The following is a 20,628-nucleotide window of genomic DNA, read 5'->3' as shown; positions in this document are numbered from 1 at the left end:
TAAAAATATTGCCTATATATTAAATATCCAAGAATTACACTAATTTGAAATGCTAAATAGAGCATAAGCCTCTTCTAAATACCTTTACACCAAGGAACACTTCAAATAATACACTAATTTAATGCACATACATAATAGACCAAATCCTATCCATACTTTGCAAGGTAAAATGATACACAATGAAGCATTTGAATGAGAATCCAGGAAACATATGTTATGTCATGATTATAAAGGTCCTTTATACTCCCTTTTAGCCCCAAGAAATCACGCTTTTAAAAAAATTCTGTTAGTACTGTTAGTAAGTCATAAGCAGCTTAAAGAAGACAATGTAAAATTGGGACACATCATTCCTTCCTCAATAAATTTAATGTACACCAAATTTGAGGCATTTAGTCATTTGTGTAGGAAATTGATTAATCAACATAGTGTGAAGAATGAGTTAAAGGCCAAATTACTCAAAGCAATGAAATATATTCAGTAATTTAATGCCAGAGAAATTATGTAGATCTATTTAGCTGTTTGACTCTAGTAGCTTATATTTTCCTAGGTAGTTTCAAAATTAAGACAAAATCTTTCAAAATATCCTATTTAAATCCTTGTCTCTACTCACATATGAACGGAATTACATTTCACTATATAAGAAACATCAGTACTTTTTTTCCCCAAAATATCAGGGAGTATAAAGAACTTTACATTCTTCTTTTGATAGATAAAAATAGAAAAGAAAAACTTCTTTCTTTTTCAGTATTTATAGAAAAAAAGAAACATGATTACAACAAAAATAATTTTTTAATGATTAAAGTAGTGGAACAACATGATTACAATCAACATAAAAACCCATTAAAATTATTTTATATCATCTAACTTTTCAGCAGAGTGATGGATAATTATAATTATTTTCTCAACAACACTATAGTAGTGAATATTTTCCAAAAAATTATCTTAAGTGTTTTTTTTTGTTGTTGCTGTTTGTATTTTTGATATTAAAGAAAATCTCTTGCCCTTGGATACCTTTCAGAGGGTAGCTTGGATAGTTCAGCTTCACTTCCAAACTCCCGGAGATGATGTTTAAATTCTTCAGCAATCAGACAGGGCAAGTAATTCCATGTTTCATGATTGATACATTAACCATCAGTTTGTACATCAAGACACATTATATTACATCACACTTGTTGGCATTCAGAGGAAGCAAATCGAGAAACAGCATGATAAAACTTTTTTTTTTATCACACTGCACTGTTCCTTCCACAAATTTAAAATTTCGATTGCAAGATTACAGCTAAAGTAAGCATGGTGTTCAGTGGGACATAATTTTTAAGGTGGTTTTTGTTTTGCTTGCTTTTATAGTGGGAAATCCAGATTACAAGATAAATGATCTTAGCCAAATTTTGAAATCACAAATCATTGGAGTTTTTTGGAAGGGGAATAGAATTATGTTGTTCCTAGAAAGTTATATCTCACTGTAGATTTCAATAGTTGATGTCCTGGAATCAGTCTAGGACAAGAAAAATAACATGTTATCAAAATCAGATGGTTGTGTTCTAGGAGTCTTAGTTGCCAAGCATGCTACATGGCTAAAATTCACATTGCTAAAATACAGATGCACAATATCAAGGCTATGGAATGTAACAGTAGTAAATACCAAGCCTATTCCAAGCTAACTCAGACTCCTCTTACCATTTTGAATCCATGTATAATACCTACACTCATGTAACCATGAATTATTTCTTTTTGAAATGAAGTACCTCAAATACATGACTAAGACAGTGACTTGTACACAGAAGGCCCTTTCAAAATAATAAGTTCATTTTTGTTCCCCTATTTTTCAAATGTATAGTCTTCACAATATTTTAATGGAAGAACTGTGTTAAGCAAGATTTCGTTTTGGCATTGTATCTCTTTTATACAACAATTATCAAAATTGATTCTAAAATGATTATTCTTATTGTTTTTCTAGAATCGCACCAAACACTATCTGCTTGCTCTGAAAGACGTTAATATAAAATACACTGTAAGATCATCTTTTAAATTTAATGTTTTAATTTCTACTATAATATATGTATACAAAAATGCCTTCCAGAATACTTGTAAAAATTTATATCAAAGAGGATCCTTATATTCCCCAGGTATAAATGGTTTTGTGCAATAGATGCATTTCTATCTAACGAATGTTCCATATTTTTTCAGAACAAGAGTCAGAAAAAAAAAACTATAGAAAATATTTGATTCCCTTTTTAAAAACATGAAATTTTTTATAAATCCCCTTATATCTTACTGCCTCCTAGAACCATTTAATTTCTTCACTTTCATATTTCTATTCAGATGAGTAATGAACTAAACATAAATATCACCCTAAACCCTCCTTTTGAAAATATATTTCTCACTTTGTTTAAAATCAATTGAATATAATTCTGCCTTCTGATAACAGTAATATTTTATTCCACTGTCAGAATTTCCTTAAGGAACAATGAATTTTTATTTTACTGGCTGACACTTTTCCCCATTTTGTATGATGTTTCTTTAAAAAGAAGACACCTACTGTATTTGAATTTTTATAAATACATGAGTTCTTTTTCAGTGCTCACTTAACTTTTTAGCATTCTGCAACATCAGTGAATATAAGATGCCTCTCCTGGCATTAATCAGAAATTGAAGCGTATACAGAAAGGGTGAAGAACATTGCAAATGTAGCACAAAATACAAGGATTCAAATTATTTTTAGTATCACATTAGTCTGCCTAAGTTCACCAATTCATGTCCAGAAGATATTTAGTAATTAATCTGAAACATCTGTGAACCAATGACATAAAATATACAATTTACCTATTTTTTTAAGATGAGAAAAAATAGAATAAGTCATCTGAGAACTCACTGATTCTAAGATACTCCTTTTAGCTAATAAAAACCGAATGAAAACCAAGAATTTATTCTCATTAGCATTTACTTTCCTTATTTTGCCTATCTCATGAAGTTATTGTTCTGTGTTTAGGAAAAGATTTCTTAGCTAAATAAAATAAAATACCTGAATGAAAAATTTATTAATTTTATTGACTTTCTCAGGATTACAAAATATAAAAAAAAAACAATAAAAGAGGAAGATATTTGGAAAACACTTCAATTTTTTCCTTCATCTATGCCTTACTTACTGTATGTTCATGTCCTCATGTAAAATAAGTCTAGCTCTTAAAACATCTCCATGCTTTCAAAAACAGTTGAAACCAGAATTTGCTCTTCTAACTAATTTCACAAGCCAATCTATTAAAAATGATGCTCTGCAAAAGTAATTCACAAACCCCACCCTTTGTATAGATTTTTAAGTGAGTCACAAATTTAGCCCTGGGAAAAGTGCTATTAGGATATACAACACACATAAAGTGCTATTCATAAAGAATACTTTTCTGTTGCGAAATGTTTCCAAAAAACCGAATGATAGTAATGAGAATTAGAAAATGAGAGCACCCTTTTTAATAGTTAAATAGAAACAAAAACATACCATGATGATATTAGGCATCTGTTATGTTTGCCACCCATTTAAGATCCACCTTGGTCAGAAACCATGGGGCTCATGTGAACTGTAGAAATAACCACTGCCCTATAAACTCATTCAAAGCATAACAGAAACTCTCCACAAAGAGAGTAGGGTTCTATTTTACCATTTGCGATAGCATAATTATGAACCTATTGTAACAAAAATGCACCCACAACTGAATTAGTATCTTACTTTCACTGTGTGATTAAGAGAGAAAGGTTAACGTTATTGTATAATTTAACTATGCAAATCCATGAGTGACCTCGATTCTTAAAAGCATTTCCTAAATTATTTTCATTGTTATTTTGAATCCTGATAGACTTCTTTAATATCTCTAACTTTGGTGAGAGGAAACCTATTCTGACTTTCACATTACTACTATTTAATTAAGCCTAAATAGGTTTTCAAAAGCTTTATTCACTGAAACTGTTATGAAGACCTTCTTAAGAGTAACACAGACAAAATAATAAAATCAACATGCTGCATGACTTCCAGAGAAAAAATGTAGATAAATTCTATCACTTGACTTTATTAAGGAAATAAAAATACTTAAATCATTTAATTTAGTTATGAATTTCTAGATACATTTTTATTCATTTCTCCATGGAATACAGATAAAAAAGACTGTATAAACTCTTGTTTTCATAAATTTATTGGGTTTTAAATTATTGTATACAGATATCTTGGGTCTTAATATGTGCATAGTTTCCTTCAGGCCCATTAGAGAAAGCAATCATATTTCATTTTCCAAAACTCATTATCTCTTAATAATGTCTCCTGAAGGGTTCTTAATACCTTGCATGAATATGCAAATACTCAAATGGATATCTAAAGTAGAGATCTCATATATATTTCATTCTCTGGCTTGAAGGTGAGAGTGAGTAGCATGACTTCATTTTCCTAATCCCATTCTTGCTACATTGTGTTAATACAGATTTATGAACCAGAAAAATGGTGAGTTCCTAATCTGAAAATGACACTCTTTTCACTGTGGGGGTTTGGGGGAATGGTGGGTAGGGAGGATATCTTGATGCTATTTGATTATCTTGGGTAGACACAGATTTTCCCAAGTGAACCTGAAAGTCTCAATACCATTAAGTATTAAGACCTGCTTATCACATTCCAAAAGGCTTTACTGTGATGTATCTAGCCATGACTGTTTTGATCCTCATGCACACAATTGTACTGAGGATAGTGCCATGACCTTTTATTTTGGAGTTTTTCCAGTATATTCTCTAGCAAGAAGTGTCATACTGCCATCTACAGACAACACTGTCCCTATTATAATCACCATTCCTCACCCAATTTTCCTCCAATCAGGAGTCATTTTGTTCTGATTTTCTACCAAACTTAAAATGAATCCATATATCTATTCAGATACTTCTGCAGAATATGATCATTTTGATCCCATGTTGAGTCAGTAGATTCTGTAATAATTGAAAATAATGAAAAAAATAAAGTTAGAAAGGTTACTTAGAAACTTAGATTACCTACCGGTCTGGTGTGTACAGACACAGGTGTCTTGAAAGTTGTCACTGGATAGCTGCACTCAGAAACGCTGTAGGGATCAGAACTGCTGGAGGAACACTTGGAGATGGAATCACAGCCCACAAAGGTGTTATCAAGAGGCAGTTCCTGGATGATGTGGTGCTTCGAATTCAGGGGAGTTTCCGGCTGGATCTGGAAGGCAGGCTGTGGAGAGGCAGATTTGTAGTGCCGGGCCAAATCAGGGCTGTCAGGCTTGAAAGTAGTAGGTGTAGTGCCCCAGTTGTACTTGCCCATGGTTTGCTCTTCCAGTTCAATGGGAAGGTCTAGTGTGACGCTGTTTCCATCATTGTCAGCATCATCTGCCTTAGTTTCTTCAATAGTAACAAAGTTAAGCAGCAAGTTCTTAGGGGTATGCTTCTTCTTCTTCTTCTTCTTTTTCTTCATCATTATCATCTGCCTGTTTTCTGGGTTTGGAGTAACCCATTCGGAATTCTGCTTGTTTTTCTGAGCAGCCTTAAGGTGTGGTGATTGGCGGCATCTTACTACAGCAGTGATGAAAATAACAAGGATGACAGTTATTGTGCCTGCAACAATGGCGACCACGATCTTGACATAGTCACTGGATGGTGAGGATGTATCAGCTGTCTCAATATTTTGGGTCACTGGTGTTTCAATGTTTTTGCGCACCAATTCATAAATCAGTGTAGCATTGGTCACTGACTCATTCACAAATAGATTAACATTTACAACATTGAAGAGAGAATCAGGTTGTCCTAAGTCCTTAGCTTTGACTACCAGTTTGTGTAAACCAAGGTCTGCAAGGACACATTTCTCCTTCAGTGTAATGTTGCCTGTTGCTTGGTCAATCATAAACAGACCTTTTGTGTTTCCTCCTACAATACTGTAATGAAGCTCTGCATTCATGCCAGTGTCATTGTCAACAGCAACTACCGTGAAGACCACTGTGCCTGGATTAGTGGATGGCAGAACCAATTCAAAGGAGTAGTTCGAAGAAGGGACAACAAAAACTGGTTTGTTGTCGTTGACATCAACCACATTTATGGTGACTTTGGCAGTTGAAGAACGTGATACCCTACCACCATCCTCAGCCTTTACATAGAAAGTATAAGATTCTTGTTTTTCTCTATCAAAGGAAATATTTGGTCGGATGACACCAGTCTGTGGATCAATGGTGAAGTCATCATTTGCGTCTAAAATGGAGAGAGTGACTGCAGAATTTTCTCCATAATCAGGATCAGTTACAGTGATTAGTCCTACTGTGCCATGTCTTGGAAGGTTTTCTGGGACATAGAAGTTGTACTCATTGTGAGTGAAAATTGGACTGTTGTCATTCTGATCAAGAACAGTCACTAAGACTGTGGCATTGGTTATTAAAGGTGGCATCCCATTATCTTTTGCCAGAACCGTGAATGAATATTTTTCCTGTTTTTCTCTATCCAGTTTCTTCACTGCCGTCAGAATGCCTGTACGATGATCCAGGTTGAATTCAGATGGAGCATCAATGCCAAGCAGGTAGTTTATCTCAGCATTATGCGCTGTGTCTGCATCTGTTGCACTAATTTTTGTCAACTGGGTGCCAGGAGAGTTATTCTCAGGAACAGAAAGACTTATGAAAGGCTGAGTGAAAACTGGTGCGTTGTCATTTTCATCTTTTACTTTGATGAGGAGCATGGATGATTGATTCAAAGGAGGTTTGCCAGCATCTGCAGCCAGTAATTTAATGGCATATTCTCTTGTGGACTCATAGTCAAGATATGCAGCAGTCTCTAGGAGGAACTGATTACTGAATACTGGCCTCAATCTGAAAGGGACTTCATGATCTGTAAAGCACGTCACCCTACCATTATGGTCAGCATCCTTATCTGTAACAGTTATGAGAGCAATTTTGGTGTTGAGCGGAGCATTTTCTGAAAGAACCACAGTGCCATTGATTGGATTGATGATATATCTTATGTCAATTGATGGGACATTATCATTGACATCTGTAACATTTACTAGCACCATTGCTCTTGCTGGTATCAATCCACCATCACTTGCCAAAACCAGTAACCTGTGGTTTGGTGATTCCTCCCTATCCAGTGGTTCTTTGATTGTGATAAGTCCAGTGGTGGAGTTGAGGTGAAATAGCCTCTTGGCCATGTTGGAGACTAGATTGCTGAAATAGAAGTGAATCCTGGCATTTTCACCTATGTCGGCATCTGTGGCATGAAGTTGTGTCACTGAAGTACCTACAGGAGCATTTTCTGGTATACTGACTTCAATCTCATTCTCCTTGAAGACTGGGCGGTTGTCGTTTGTATCAGCAACACTGACTTGCAAAATGGCAGTACTGGATCTTTGAGGAAAGCCACCATCTTCAACCTTTACTTTCATTACATATGTATCTTTCTCTTCCCTATCTAACTCCTGTTGAACTATCAATTGTGGCATCTTCTCTCCTTCTGGTGTTTCAATAACATCAAGCCCAAAAATACTTTGACCCTGGAAAACATAGAAGGAAACATTTTAGCTTATGTTATTATTTAATGAGACCAGTTTTCAATTCCTTGAAGTCATATGACATAGGCTCAACTCAGAAATAAGTGCCAGAGACTTGAATTCTAAGTCCCAACTTCGTCTATAACTAATATTGTCACCACAAACAAGATGCTTAACATCTCTACACATTTGTGAAATTAGAGTGGTGTTAGAAGATGTTCTAAGTGCTTTTCAGGTCATAGCATTTTATGGTGATAAATGTAACATTTATGTGAACTATTAAAGATTTCAAAAGGAAGAAGTATGTAGAATTTTAAAAAGAATTATCACTAAGTTTCACATGGTGAATGAACTTATAAGTGAATTAACAATGGTTACTCCAAATGAATTAAAATATCTTACTGTAGATTTCAGTTGTCTAGGACACCTTTTCACCACCAGAAGTAACAATCAAGTATAAAATATTCATCTAAGACAAAAGTGCATATATCACATCTAATAAATACAGCTAATAACTTTGGCAGAGGGAGAAAATATGCAAACTCTGATAAGAATAAAACCTTGTGTAAAATACATAGACTTTCTTATTTTTGCCCTATAGAAACAGGTGGTTAAAATGAAATTTTTGGGAATTCCCTGGCGGTCCAGTGGTTAGGACTCGGTGATTTCACTGCCGGGGCCCAGGTTCAATCCCTAGTCAGAGAACTAAGATCCTGCAAGCTGTGAGGCCTGGCAAAAAAAAAAAAAAAAAAAAAAGAAAGACGTTTTCTTGGAGATTAACAGAACAATGTTATTTAACTTCGAATTTTTTTTTTAATGAGCACACACAATGGACTGAAACTAACATGCCAAAATGTCAAATTGGAAAATATAGCTATAGGAACAGTACCTATATTTTCTTTATGCCTATAAAGTCAGATTATGGGAATGTTTAAAATCAGTTTCCTCTGGTTCTGGCTTCCCTCAAAATCCTCAAGGAAGTGGTTCAATTAATATAAAACTGTAAAATTCTTAAAGTGCTTGGGCTCTCTTAAGTGCTATTGTTTATCAGCACACAGAGGGTCTCATACTCTTAAGTCTTTAAAATATTCAAATAATTTTGATAAAGTCCAATTTATCAATAGAAAATAAAAAACTTTTAAAGTCCCTTCTCTGAACTACAATAAGATGAGCCCTACACAGATAATCAGTGATCTTGATAGCTGATTGAGGAATAGCGTTGACTGGCTCTCAGGGGCAGTTCTAGCCAGTGTTACCTGTAGCACTTTGACAGAAATGAATAAGATAGAAAGGTACTGGAGGCTGTGAAGATCAGAAGATCTTAAGATTCCTAGTACATGGGTGATTTATGAACCCTTACGTACACACGTACAAGCGCACACACACACACACACACACACACATAACCACACACTACAATTTTAATTCTCCAATATATTTTTTAACATAAAAGTTGCTGACATGTGCTGAAGAACAGTTATTGAGATCTCATCTATGTGCTCTGTCCTGAAAGAACAGGAGAGCATCTGAGGGTTTTTTCTCATTGTTTTGTCATACCAGTGTCTAAAATAAGATCCTAAATGTTAGAAACCAATGAATGATATCAGGTTTTCAGGGACCACTAGAATATATGGTGAAATTATATGGTCATATTATCTTTTATAACTTATCAAAGTGTTATAATTGCTTACATAAAATCTAGTACAATAGTCAAGTACAGCTACATTTTTCCTCATGAATTGCTTGAAGATATTTCTGCATTTTTTGGATTTTTCATGTGTGTTTAGATTCACTAACTTTTATTCAAATCCAGACCATAATATATCTTGATGGAAGAATTAAATGTTTATTATGAAATTTAAGGTGGCATTTCAGAAATATTAATTAAAATCATCAGTTTGCTTCAATGTAATTTAAAAAAAATTTCCTATGAGGTAACCAATGTGTATTAATCTTGGTTTTAATTCATAAACTAAAATGAGCATTCTATTAATATTTTACTTATATAAACCAATAAACAATTTGCCTTTTCTTTGCCAAGGAAAATATTTTTCATGTAATATCTATCTACAAGTGTGAAAATTAGCACATCTATTTTAAGAAAAAAAAGAATTTTACAACAATAATATTAAATATACATACAGTATTTACTATTATAATTTGATTTAGGTAAACTTAGTGATTAATGATAATTTTATTTTTGTAATGATATTTCAAAAGGCTTTTAGGAAGGTTCAAATCTGGAATGTCTCATCTATGGGTAGAAAAAATAGCTTCTGAATTGAACTTCACAGAAATCCATGGCATATAATACAATTCTGTTAATTCTTGGTATGCCAATATTCAGTGCCTAATATGGTCACAGCATTCTTCTAGGCACTCGGGATATGGTGGTAAGAAAAAATATTTTGCTAATGTAATGGAAATTAAATTTTAGCTAAGATGAGGGAAAATCAATAGCAATCTAAGTATCTACTGATGTTGATACTAATAGATTTATGTTAATTGAAAATAATTACATTTTTAATAAGGGCTATAAAAGTAGATTATAAAGAATTATTAGAGGTTATATAAGGGGGAACTAGCATATATAACATAGCCTAAAAACAACAAGTAAATATCTTAGGTTCTTGAGTTTCAGACTCAATTATCCAATTTATGACTATAATACATCTGGGGAAAAGAATATGCTAGTTTTAATTTTTAATTTTATTCATTTATGCTTATGTATTTTGTGGTTGTATATTTAGAGTTTAGTCTTATGTGTTTGCCTGAATTTTGCATTGACCTTTGCTTTCCCAAGCAAATGAATGCAGGGTTATGTCAGTTGAAAAACCCAATAACAGCATGTTTGCTGTCCTTAATTATTTTATGTGAAGTGACAGTAATGTTAAAAGATAGATTTTTCAAATTTTCAAGATGATAATGAGATATACATACCAGATAATGGACAATGTCCATGCTGCTCTTCTGTCTTCTATGACTGCTCTGTCCAATATGACAGTGATTAGTCACAAGTATTTACATTTAAATTTTAATTAATTATAATTAGATAAAATAAAAAAATCAGTACCTCAGTCTCACTAGCCACATTTCAGTTCTTATAGCTACATCTGAGTAGTGGCTACTGCATTGGACAGCACAGATATAGAACTTGTCCATTGTTACACAAAGTTCTATTGCACTGGACTGTTCTAAGATGTCACATTTTTCTTTAATAAAAATCTATGTTCAGGTCAGGTGATTTTGTACATACCACCCCCGCTCAGATATTTAGAGCTCTACAAATGACTTGCTAGTTTACATATTTAAATTTCAGAGTGGGCATGAAGATGGCGGAAGAGTAAGACGTGGAGATCACCTTCCTCCCCACAAATACATCAGAAATACATCTACATGTGGAACAACCCCTACAGAACACCTACTGAACGCTGGCAGAAGACCTCAGACCTCCCAAAAGGCAAGAAACTCCCCACGTACCTGGGTAGGGCAAAAGAAAAAACTGAGACAAAAGAATAGGGATGGACCTGCACCAGAGGGAGGGAGCTGTGAAGAAGGAAAGGTTTCCACACACTAGGAAGCCCCTTTGCGGGCGGAGACTGCGGGGGGCGGAAGGGGGGAGCTTTGGAGCCACAGAGGAGAGCGCAGCAACAGGGGTGCGGAGGACAAAGCGGAGAGATTCCCGCCCAGAAGATCGGTGCCAACCAGCACTCACCAGCCCGAGAGGCTTGTCTGCTCACCCGCCGGGATGGGTGGGGGCTGGGAGCTGAGGCTCCAGCTTCGGTTGGATCCCAGGGAGAGGACTGGGGTTGGCTGCGTGAACACAGCCTGAAGGGGGCTAGTGCGCCAAAGCTAGACGGGAGGTAGTCTGGGAAAAGGTCTGGAACTGCCGAAGAGGCAAGAGACTTTTCTTGCCTCTTTATTTCCTGGTGCACGAGGAGAGGGGATTAAGAGCGCTGCTTAAAGGAGCTCCAGAGACGAGCGCGAGCTGCGGCTATCAGCTCGGACACAAGAGATGGGCATGAGACACTAAGACTGCTGCTGCAGCCACCAAGAAGCCTGTGTGCAAGCACAGGTCACTATCCACACCTCCCCTCCCGGGAGCCTGTGCAGCCCGCCACTGCCAGGGTCCCGTGATCCAGGGACAACTTCCCCGGGAGAACACACGACACGCTTCAGGCTGCTGCAACGTCATGCCAGCCTCTGCTGCCGCAGGCTCACCCCGCACTGCGTACTGCTCTGTCCCCCCGGCCTGAGTGAGCCAGAGCCCCCGAAGCAGCTGCTCCTTTAACCCCATCCTGTCTGAACGAAGAACACACGCCCTCAGGCGACCTACACGCAGAGGCGGGGTCAAATCCAAAGCTGAACCATAGGAGCTGTGCGAACAAAGAAGAGAAAGGGAAATCTCTCCCAGCAGCCTCAGGAGCAGTGGAATAAATCTCCACAGTCAACTTGATGTACCCTGCATCTGTGGAATACCTGAATAGACAACGAATCATCCCAAATTGAGGAGGTGGACTTTGGGAGCAAAGATATATACATATATTTTTTCCCTTTTTCTCTTTTTGTGAGTGTGTATGCATATGCTTCTGTGTGATTTTGTCTGTATACCTCTGCTTTAACCATTTGTCCTAGGGTTCTGCCTGTCCTTTTTTTTTTTTTTTTTTTTTTTTAGTATACTTTTCAGTGCTTGTTATCATTAGTGGATTGGTTTTTTGGTTTGGTTGTTCTCTTCTTTCTTTCTTTCTTTTTTTTTAAATTACTTTAAAACAATTTTTTAATAAATGTTTTTTGTTTTTTATTTTAATAACTTTTTAACTTAATTTAATTTAATTTAATCTTTTGCTTGCTTTCTTTCTTTTTTTCTCCCTTTTATTCTGAGCCGTGTGGATGACAGGCTCTTGGTGCTCCAGCCAGGCATCAGGGCTGTGCCTCTGAGGTGGGAGACCCAACTTCAGGACACTGGTCCACAAGAGACCTCCCAGTGCCATGTAATATCAAGCGGTGAAAATCTCCCAGAGATCTCCATCTCAACACCAAGACACAGCTCCACTCAACGACCAGCAAGGTACAGTGCTGGACACCCTACGTCAAACAATTAGCAAGACAGGAGCACAACCCCACCCATTAGCAGAGAGGCTGCCTAAAATCATAATAAGGTCACAGACACTCCAAAACACACCACCAGACATGGACCTGCCCACCAGAAAGAAAAGATCCAGCCTCCTCCACCAGAACACAGGCACTAGTCCCCTCCACCAGGAAGCCTACACAACCCACTGAACCAACCTTAGCCACTGGAGGCAGAAACCAAAACAACGGGAACTACGAACGTGCAGCCTGCGAAAAGGAGACACCAAACACAGTAAGTTAAGCAAAATGAGAAGACAAAGAAACACACAGCAGATGAAGGAGCAAGGTAAAAACCCACCAGACCTAACAAATGAAGAGGAAATAGGCAGTCTACCTGAAAAAGAATTCAGAATAATGATAGTAAAGACCATCCAAAATCTTGGAAAGAGAATGGAGAAAATACAAGAAACGTTTAACAGGGACCTAGAAGAACTAAAGAGCAAACAAACAATCATGAACAACACAATAAATGAAATTAAAAATTCTCTAGAAGGAATCAATAGCAGAATAACTGAGGCAGAAGAACGGATAAGTGACCTGGAAGATAAAATAGTGGAAATAACTACTGCAGAGCAGAATAAAGAAAAAAGAATGAAAAGAATTGAGGACAGTCTCAGAGGCCACTGGGACAATATTAAATGCACCAACATTCGAATTATAGGGGTCCCAGAAGAAGAAGAGAAAAAGAAAGGGACTGAGAAAATATTTGAAGAGATTATAGTTGAAAAATTCCCTAATATGGGAAAGGAAATCAAGTCCAGGAAGCGCAGAGAGTCCCATACAGGATAAATCCAAAGAGAAACATGCCAAGACACATATTAATCAAACTATCAAAAATTAAATACAAAGAAAAAATATTAAAAGCAGCAAGGGAAAAACAACAAATAACACATAAGAGAATCCCCATAAGGTTAACAGCTGATCTTTCAGCAGAAACTCTGCAAGCCAGAAGGGAGTGGCAGGATATACTTAAAGTGATGAAGGAGAAAAACCTACAACCAAGATTACTCTACTCAACAAGGACCTCATTCAGATTTGAAGGAGAAATTAAAACTTTTACAGACAAGCAAAAGCTGAGAGAGTTCAGCACCACCAAACCAGCTTTACAACAAATGCTAAAGGAACTTCTCTAGGCAGGAAACACAAGAGAAGGAAAAGACCTACAATAACAAACCCAAAACAATTAAGAAAATGGTAATAGGAACATACATATCGATAATTACCTTAAATGTAAATGGATTAAATGCTCCAACCAAAAGACATAGACTGGCTGAATGGATACAAAAACAAGACCCGTATACATGTTGTCTACAAGAGACCCACTTCAGACCTAGGGACACATACAGACTGAAAGTTAGGGGATGGAAAAAGATATTCCATGCAATTGGAAATCATATAAACATGGAGCAGCAGTTCTCATATCAGACAAAATAGACTTTAAAACAAGCAGTATTACAAGAGACAAAGAAGGACGCTACATAATGATCAAGGGATCAATCCAAGAAGAAGATGTAACAATTGTAAATATTTGTGCACCCAACATAGGAGCACCTCAATACAAAAGGCAAATACTGAAAGCCATAAAAGGGGAAATCAACAGTAACACAGTCATAGTAGGGGACTTTAACACCCCACTTTCACCAATGGACAGATCATCCAAAAAGAAAATAAATAAGGAAACACAAGTGTTAAATGATACATTAAACAAGATGGACTTAATTGATATTTATAGGACATTCCATCCAAAAATAACAGTATACACTTTCTTCTCAAGTGCTTATGGAACATTGTCCAGGATAGATCATATCTTGGGTCACAAATCAAGCCTTGGTAAATTTAAGAAAATTGAAATTGTATCAAGTATCTTTTCTGACCACAACGCTATGAGACTAGATATCAATTACAGGAAAAAATCTGTAAAAAATACAAACACATGGAGGCTAAACAATACACTACTTAATAACCAAGAGATCACTGAAGAAATCAAAGAGGAAATCAAAAAATACCTAGAAACAAATGACAATGAAAACACGATGACCCAAAACCTATCATATGCAGCAAAAGCAGTTCTAAGAGGGAAGTTTAAAGCAATACAATCCTACCTTAAGAAACAAGAAACATCTCAAATAAACAACCTAACCTTACACCTAAAGCAATTAGAGAAAGAAAAGCAAAAAAAAACCCAAAGTTAGCAGAAGGAAAGAAATCATAAAGATCAGATCAGAAATGAATGGAAAAGAAATGAAGGAAAAAATACCAAAGATCAATAAAACTAAAAGCTGGTTCATTGAGAGGATGAACAAAATTGACAAACCATTAGCCAGACTCATCAAGAAAAAAGGGAGAAGACTCAAATCAATAGAATTAGAAAAGAAAATGGGGAAGTAACAACTGACACTGCAGAAATACAAAGGATCATGAGCGATTACTACAAGCAACTCTATGCCAATAAAATGGACAATCTGGAAGAAATGGACAAATTCTTAGAAATGCACAACCTTCCGAGACTGAACCAGGAAGAAATAGAAAATATGAACAGACCAATCACAAGCACTGAAATTGAAACTGTGATTAAAAATCTTCCAACAAACAAAAGCCCGGGACAAGATGGCTTCACAGGCGAATTGTAGCAAACATTTAGAGAAGAGCTAACACCTATCCTTCTCAAATTCTTCCAAAATATAGCAGAGGGAGGAACACTCCCAAACTCATTCTATGAGGCCACCATCACCCTGATACCAAAACCAGACAAAGATGTCACAAAAAAAGAAAACTACAGGCCAATATCACTGATGAACATAGATGCAAAAATCCTCAGCAAAATACTAGCAAACAGAATCCAACAGCACATTAAAAGGATCATACACCATGATCAAGTTGGGTTTATCCCAGGAATGCAAGGATTCATCAATATATGCAAATCAAGCAATGTGATACACCATATTAACAAATTGAAGGAGAAAAACAATTTGATCATCTCAATAGATGCAGAGAAAGCTTTCGACAAAATTCAACACCCATTTATGATAAAAACCCTCCAGAAAGTAGGCATAGAGGGAACATACCTCAAAATAATAAAGGCCATATATGACAACCCCACAGTGAACATTGTCCTCAATGGTGAAAAACTGAAACCATTTCCACTAAGATGAGGAACAAGACAAGGTTGCCCACTCTCACCACTATTATTCAACATAGTTTTGGAAGTGTTAGCCACAGCAATCAGAGAAGAAAAAGAAATAAGAGGAATCCAAATGGGAAAAGAAGAAGTAAAGCTGTCACTGTTTGCAGATGACATGATACTGTACATAGAGAATCCTAAAGATGCTATCAGAAAACTACTAGAGCTAATCAATGAATTTGGTAAAGTAGCAGGATATAAAATTAATGCACAGAAATCTCTTGCATTCCTATACACTAATGATGAAAAATCTGAAAGTGAAATTAAGAAAACACTCTCATTTACCATTGCAACAAAAAGAATAAAATTCCTAGGTAAAAACCTACCTAAGGAGACAAAAGACCTGTATGCAGAAAATTATAAGACACTGATGAAAGAAATTAAAGATGATACAAATAGATGGAGAGACATACCATGTTCTTGGATTAGAAGAATCAACATTGTGAAAATGACTATGCTACCCAAAGCAATCTACAGATTCAATGCAATCCCTATCAAACTACCACTGGCATTTTTCACAGAACTAGAACAAAAAATTTCACAATTTGTATGGAAACACAAAAGACCCCGAATAGCCAAAGTAATTTTGAGAAAGAAAAACAGAGCTGGAGGAATCGGGTACCCTGACTTCAGACTATACTACAAAGCTACAGTAATCAAGACAGTATGGTACTGGCACAAAAACAGAAATATAGATCAATGGAACAGGATAGAAAGCCCAGAGATAAACCCACGCACATATGGTCACCTTATCTTTGATAAAGGAAGCAAGAATATACAATGGAGAAAAGACAGCCTCTTCAATTAGTGGTGCTGGGCGAACTGGACAGCTACATGTAAAAGAATGAAATTAGAACACTCCCTAACACCATACACAAAAATAAACTCAAAATGGATTAAAGACCTAAATGTAAGGCCAGATACTATCAAACTCTTACAGTAAAACAGGCAGGACACTCTATGACATAAATCACAGCAAGATCCTTTTTGACCCACCTCCTAGAGAAATGGAAATAAAAACAAAAATAAAGAAATGGGACCTAATGAAACTTAAAAGCTTTTGCACAGCAAAGGAAACCATAAACAAGAAGAAAAGACAACCCTCAGAATGGGAGAAAATATTTGCAAATGAAGCAACTGACAAAGGATTAATCTCCAAAATTTATAAGCAGCTCATGCAGCTCAATATCAAAAAAACAAACAGCCCAATCCAAAAATGGGCAGAAGACCTAAATAGACATTTCTCCAAAGAAGATATACCCATTACCAACAAACACATGAAAGAATGCTCAACATCATTAATCATTAGAGAAATGCAAATCAAAAGTACAATGCGATATCATCTCACAGTGGTCAGAATGGCCATCATCAAAAAATCTACAAACAATAAATGTTGGAGAGGGTGTGGAGAAAAGGGAACCCTCTTGTACTGTTGGTGGGAATGTAAATTGATACAGCCACGATGGAGAACAGTATGGAGGTTCCTTAAAAAACTATAATAGAACTACCATACAACCCAGCAATCCCACTACAGGGCATTTACCCTGAGAAAACCATAATTCAAAAAGAGTCTTGTACCATAATGTTCATTGCAGCTCTATTTACAATAGCCAGGACATGGAAGCAACCTAAGTGTCCATCATTGGATGAATGCATAAAGAAGATGTGGCACATATATACAATGGAATATTACTCAGCCATAAAAAGAAATGAAATTGAGTTATTTGTAGTGAGGTGGATGGAGTTAGAGTCTGTCATACAGAGTGAAGTAAGTCAGAAAGAGAAAAACAAATACCGTATGCTAACACATATATATGGAATCTAAAAGACGAAAAAAAAAAGATCATGGAAAACCTAGGGGCAAGACGGGAATAAGGACGCAGACCTACTAGAGAATGGACTTGAGGAGACGGGGACGGGGAAGGGTAAGCTGGGAGAAAGTGAGAGAGTGGTAGTGTATATATAGACATATATACACTACCTAATGTAAAATAGATAGCTAGTGGGAATCAGTCGCATAGCACAGGGAGATCAGCTTGGTGCCTTGTGACCAGTTAGAAGGCTGGGATAGGGAGGGTGGGAGGGAGGGAGACACAAGAGGGAAGTAATATGGGGATATATGTATATGTATAACTGATTCACTTTGTTATAAGGCAGAAATTAACACACCGTTGTAAAGCAATTATACTCCAATAAAATTGTTTAAAAAAATAAAAATAAAAATAAATAAATAAATGCATTTCATATTATCCCAGTAATTTGAAAAGGTGTTGCCTACATATAAGACATAAATACTTTTCAACAAAGTTTTGGACAGATACCTAAGTCTGATGCTAAAGTGTGGTACCAACATGAGCTTACTATCTTTAATGAATGACTATTCCAAGGCTGTTCCTCTGTCTTGTCTCCTTCAGGAATAAAGAATGACTAACACATGGATCCAACATTAGTTCTACCCCACGTCAGTTAGCTCAACTGACATTCAAATCCATATGAACCATGAAAAAACCTGAAGCTCTTTGTCATATGTTAGACCATGACATGAAAACAATGGGAAAGATGAAAAGGGGAAATAAAGATATATGGCTTCTTAATTCATCACCTTGCTAACTTTACCATAGATATTTCCTATATACAAAAAAAAAAAAAAAGTTAGAGCTTTGGGATATTTGTAGTATCCTGAATTCCAAACTTACTTAGAATTATTTCCCCCTTGTTTATAGGGAAAAAATCTTGAGAAAATCCTTTGCTGTCTCTCCCAAATGGTCATCCTTTGGTGAGATAACTATCACTCATCTGTGTGTCTCTCTCGGTAATTTACTTAAGCCTCTATTACATTAATGAATGTGAGTGTAGGATAAAATGGCATCAAGCTTCGTTTATACGTACAATCTCTAAGGACATAGCACCCAGCATATACGAACACATTAAATAAACGTTTGTTAGATGAATAAATGCATGAATTAAAAAGATAATTCCTATTTTAAAAGAAAGAAAAAGAGAAAGGGCAAAGTTTGGTTGTTCTTGTTTTTAATTCTCAGTCTGTGCTTGAATAGGAATATACTGTAATTGTTGACTCAGGTTGCTTTTTTTCTTTTGCTTTAATTAAATTGTCCAGAAAACAATTTCAGAATTATTTTATAAAACAACTATTTTTTTCTGTTAGGGATATAATAAGCTACAGTGTCAATCTCTGGTAAAAATTTATAACCTAGTTGTAAACCTTTATTTTTGGAAGAAATAATGACAAGTACTTAGTTTGGTAAGTGGCCTGTGTACTTAAAAAATACAAAACCCTACATCTGTCAAACACTCATATGTACAAACAAAAAAAAGAGACAACAAAAACTCAGAGAAGAAAACAACGTACTATATGAATTGAATGCAACACATTATATGTTGATTTTGGATCCTGGTGTCTTAAACTAGTTTGATCTCATGTAGACAAAATTGCCAATTCTAGTTCAGGTTAAGAAAAAATTTTGGACTTTCTAATAAACTCATGTAATTCAAAAGACTTAATTTCATTTGTGAGTGGCATTTCTTCCTAAATTCAAAAATAAGATTTGAGTTTGCAAATCTAGGACAAAAACCGCTGAAATAAGCAAGATGTTATTAAGCTCATCTGAGACTTTAATTCTTTGTAGGGATTTGTAAAATTAAGGAAAAGAAAGTTGGTGTTAGATATGAAATTCCCAAGAGAAGTATTTTTGCTTTTGAAAAAAACGAATAAGGAATATCCCTTGCCGAATTAAAAGCTATTTTTTTGCCTATTGTTCTGGGAAAGAATTAGCTGAACCATTGTATTAAACTTTAGCATTTTTGACATATGCATGTGCAAGATACCACTTCATTGCCTATTGGAAGGTAATAAATAACACAGCAGTTCCAGAGCTATAAATCTAGTACAGTTGCCCAGAAAATGCATACACTGCCAGTAAGTACTAAAAATAGTTCCAAAGAGATTGGATTCTAAAACTGCTTACATAAAAGCTGTTTACTCTGTAGATCGAGGAATGCTGGGGGAAAGACTAAAAATTTATTTCTGAGCTTTACCACTGCTTGATTTATCAAGAACCAACCTGACTTTTAAAAAAATTATTCTTTTTTTCTTACTGTTACTGATACATCTTTGGGCCAGAGAAATGCCAGTGTTTTATCCATTTGCATAGTTTCAAATGGATAAAACCACAGCGATATGGCTATTTTAGAAAACAATAGGGAAATAAATTTAATATTCTTAATACAAATATAATTGTTACTATAATAAATTTACGTTAATTCCATTAAAAGTTCATTGGTTTGCTATAGGCTGCCTAGAACTACTGAAGAGGATAGCAACTCTTTCTGAAATATTCAACAGTGTGATGTCATTTAGATTCTATGCACTATTTCAAGAACATTTCTTTCAGCATTCATTTGTAGCACTGTCAAGGGAAATACAATAAAAAATGGATTACATGTAAAATGACCTGAGCCGTTAGTCACATATTTGACAATAACCTTGAAGTCACCAAGTCCCTACCTACTTTAAAGTTATATTACAGAAAGGAAAGTCATGTATTTAAGAAAGTATCAACTCTCTTTGGAAGAAAAGAATTTACATTAAAATATTAACAACAGTGGTGTTAATCTTGGCAAAGCCATGCACAAGGTTTAAGATATCACATGTTTATTTTACCTATTTGATATTTAGCAAAGACTATTTAATAGAACAATGATATTGTAGCATATGGTTCTTTTTTTTAAGTGTTAGTCCCAAGAAAAGTAATTCCTTCCATTGACTTTTTTTTCTCTG

General features: G+C 35.6%; 1 protein-coding gene across 1 annotated transcript in view; it reads right to left on the bottom strand.

The window, feature by feature from the left end:
- The window catches only part of PCDH11X (protocadherin 11 X-linked), a 694,161-nt gene that overhangs the window by 603,546 nt on the left and 69,987 nt on the right, over positions 1-20,628 (bottom strand). The window contains exon 3 of the mRNA XM_061179538.1: positions 5,024-7,519. Within this exon, the coding sequence (XP_061035521.1) occupies positions 5,024-7,519 (2,496 nt within the window). The remainder of the gene's footprint in view (positions 1-5,023; positions 7,520-20,628) is intronic.

The sequence above is a fragment of the Eubalaena glacialis genome, chromosome X (genome assembly GCF_028564815.1).
Source record: "Eubalaena glacialis isolate mEubGla1 chromosome X, mEubGla1.1.hap2.+ XY, whole genome shotgun sequence".
Lineage (NCBI taxonomy): Eukaryota > Metazoa > Chordata > Mammalia > Artiodactyla > Balaenidae > Eubalaena > Eubalaena glacialis.
This window is presented reverse-complemented; position numbering and strand designations above follow the sequence as displayed.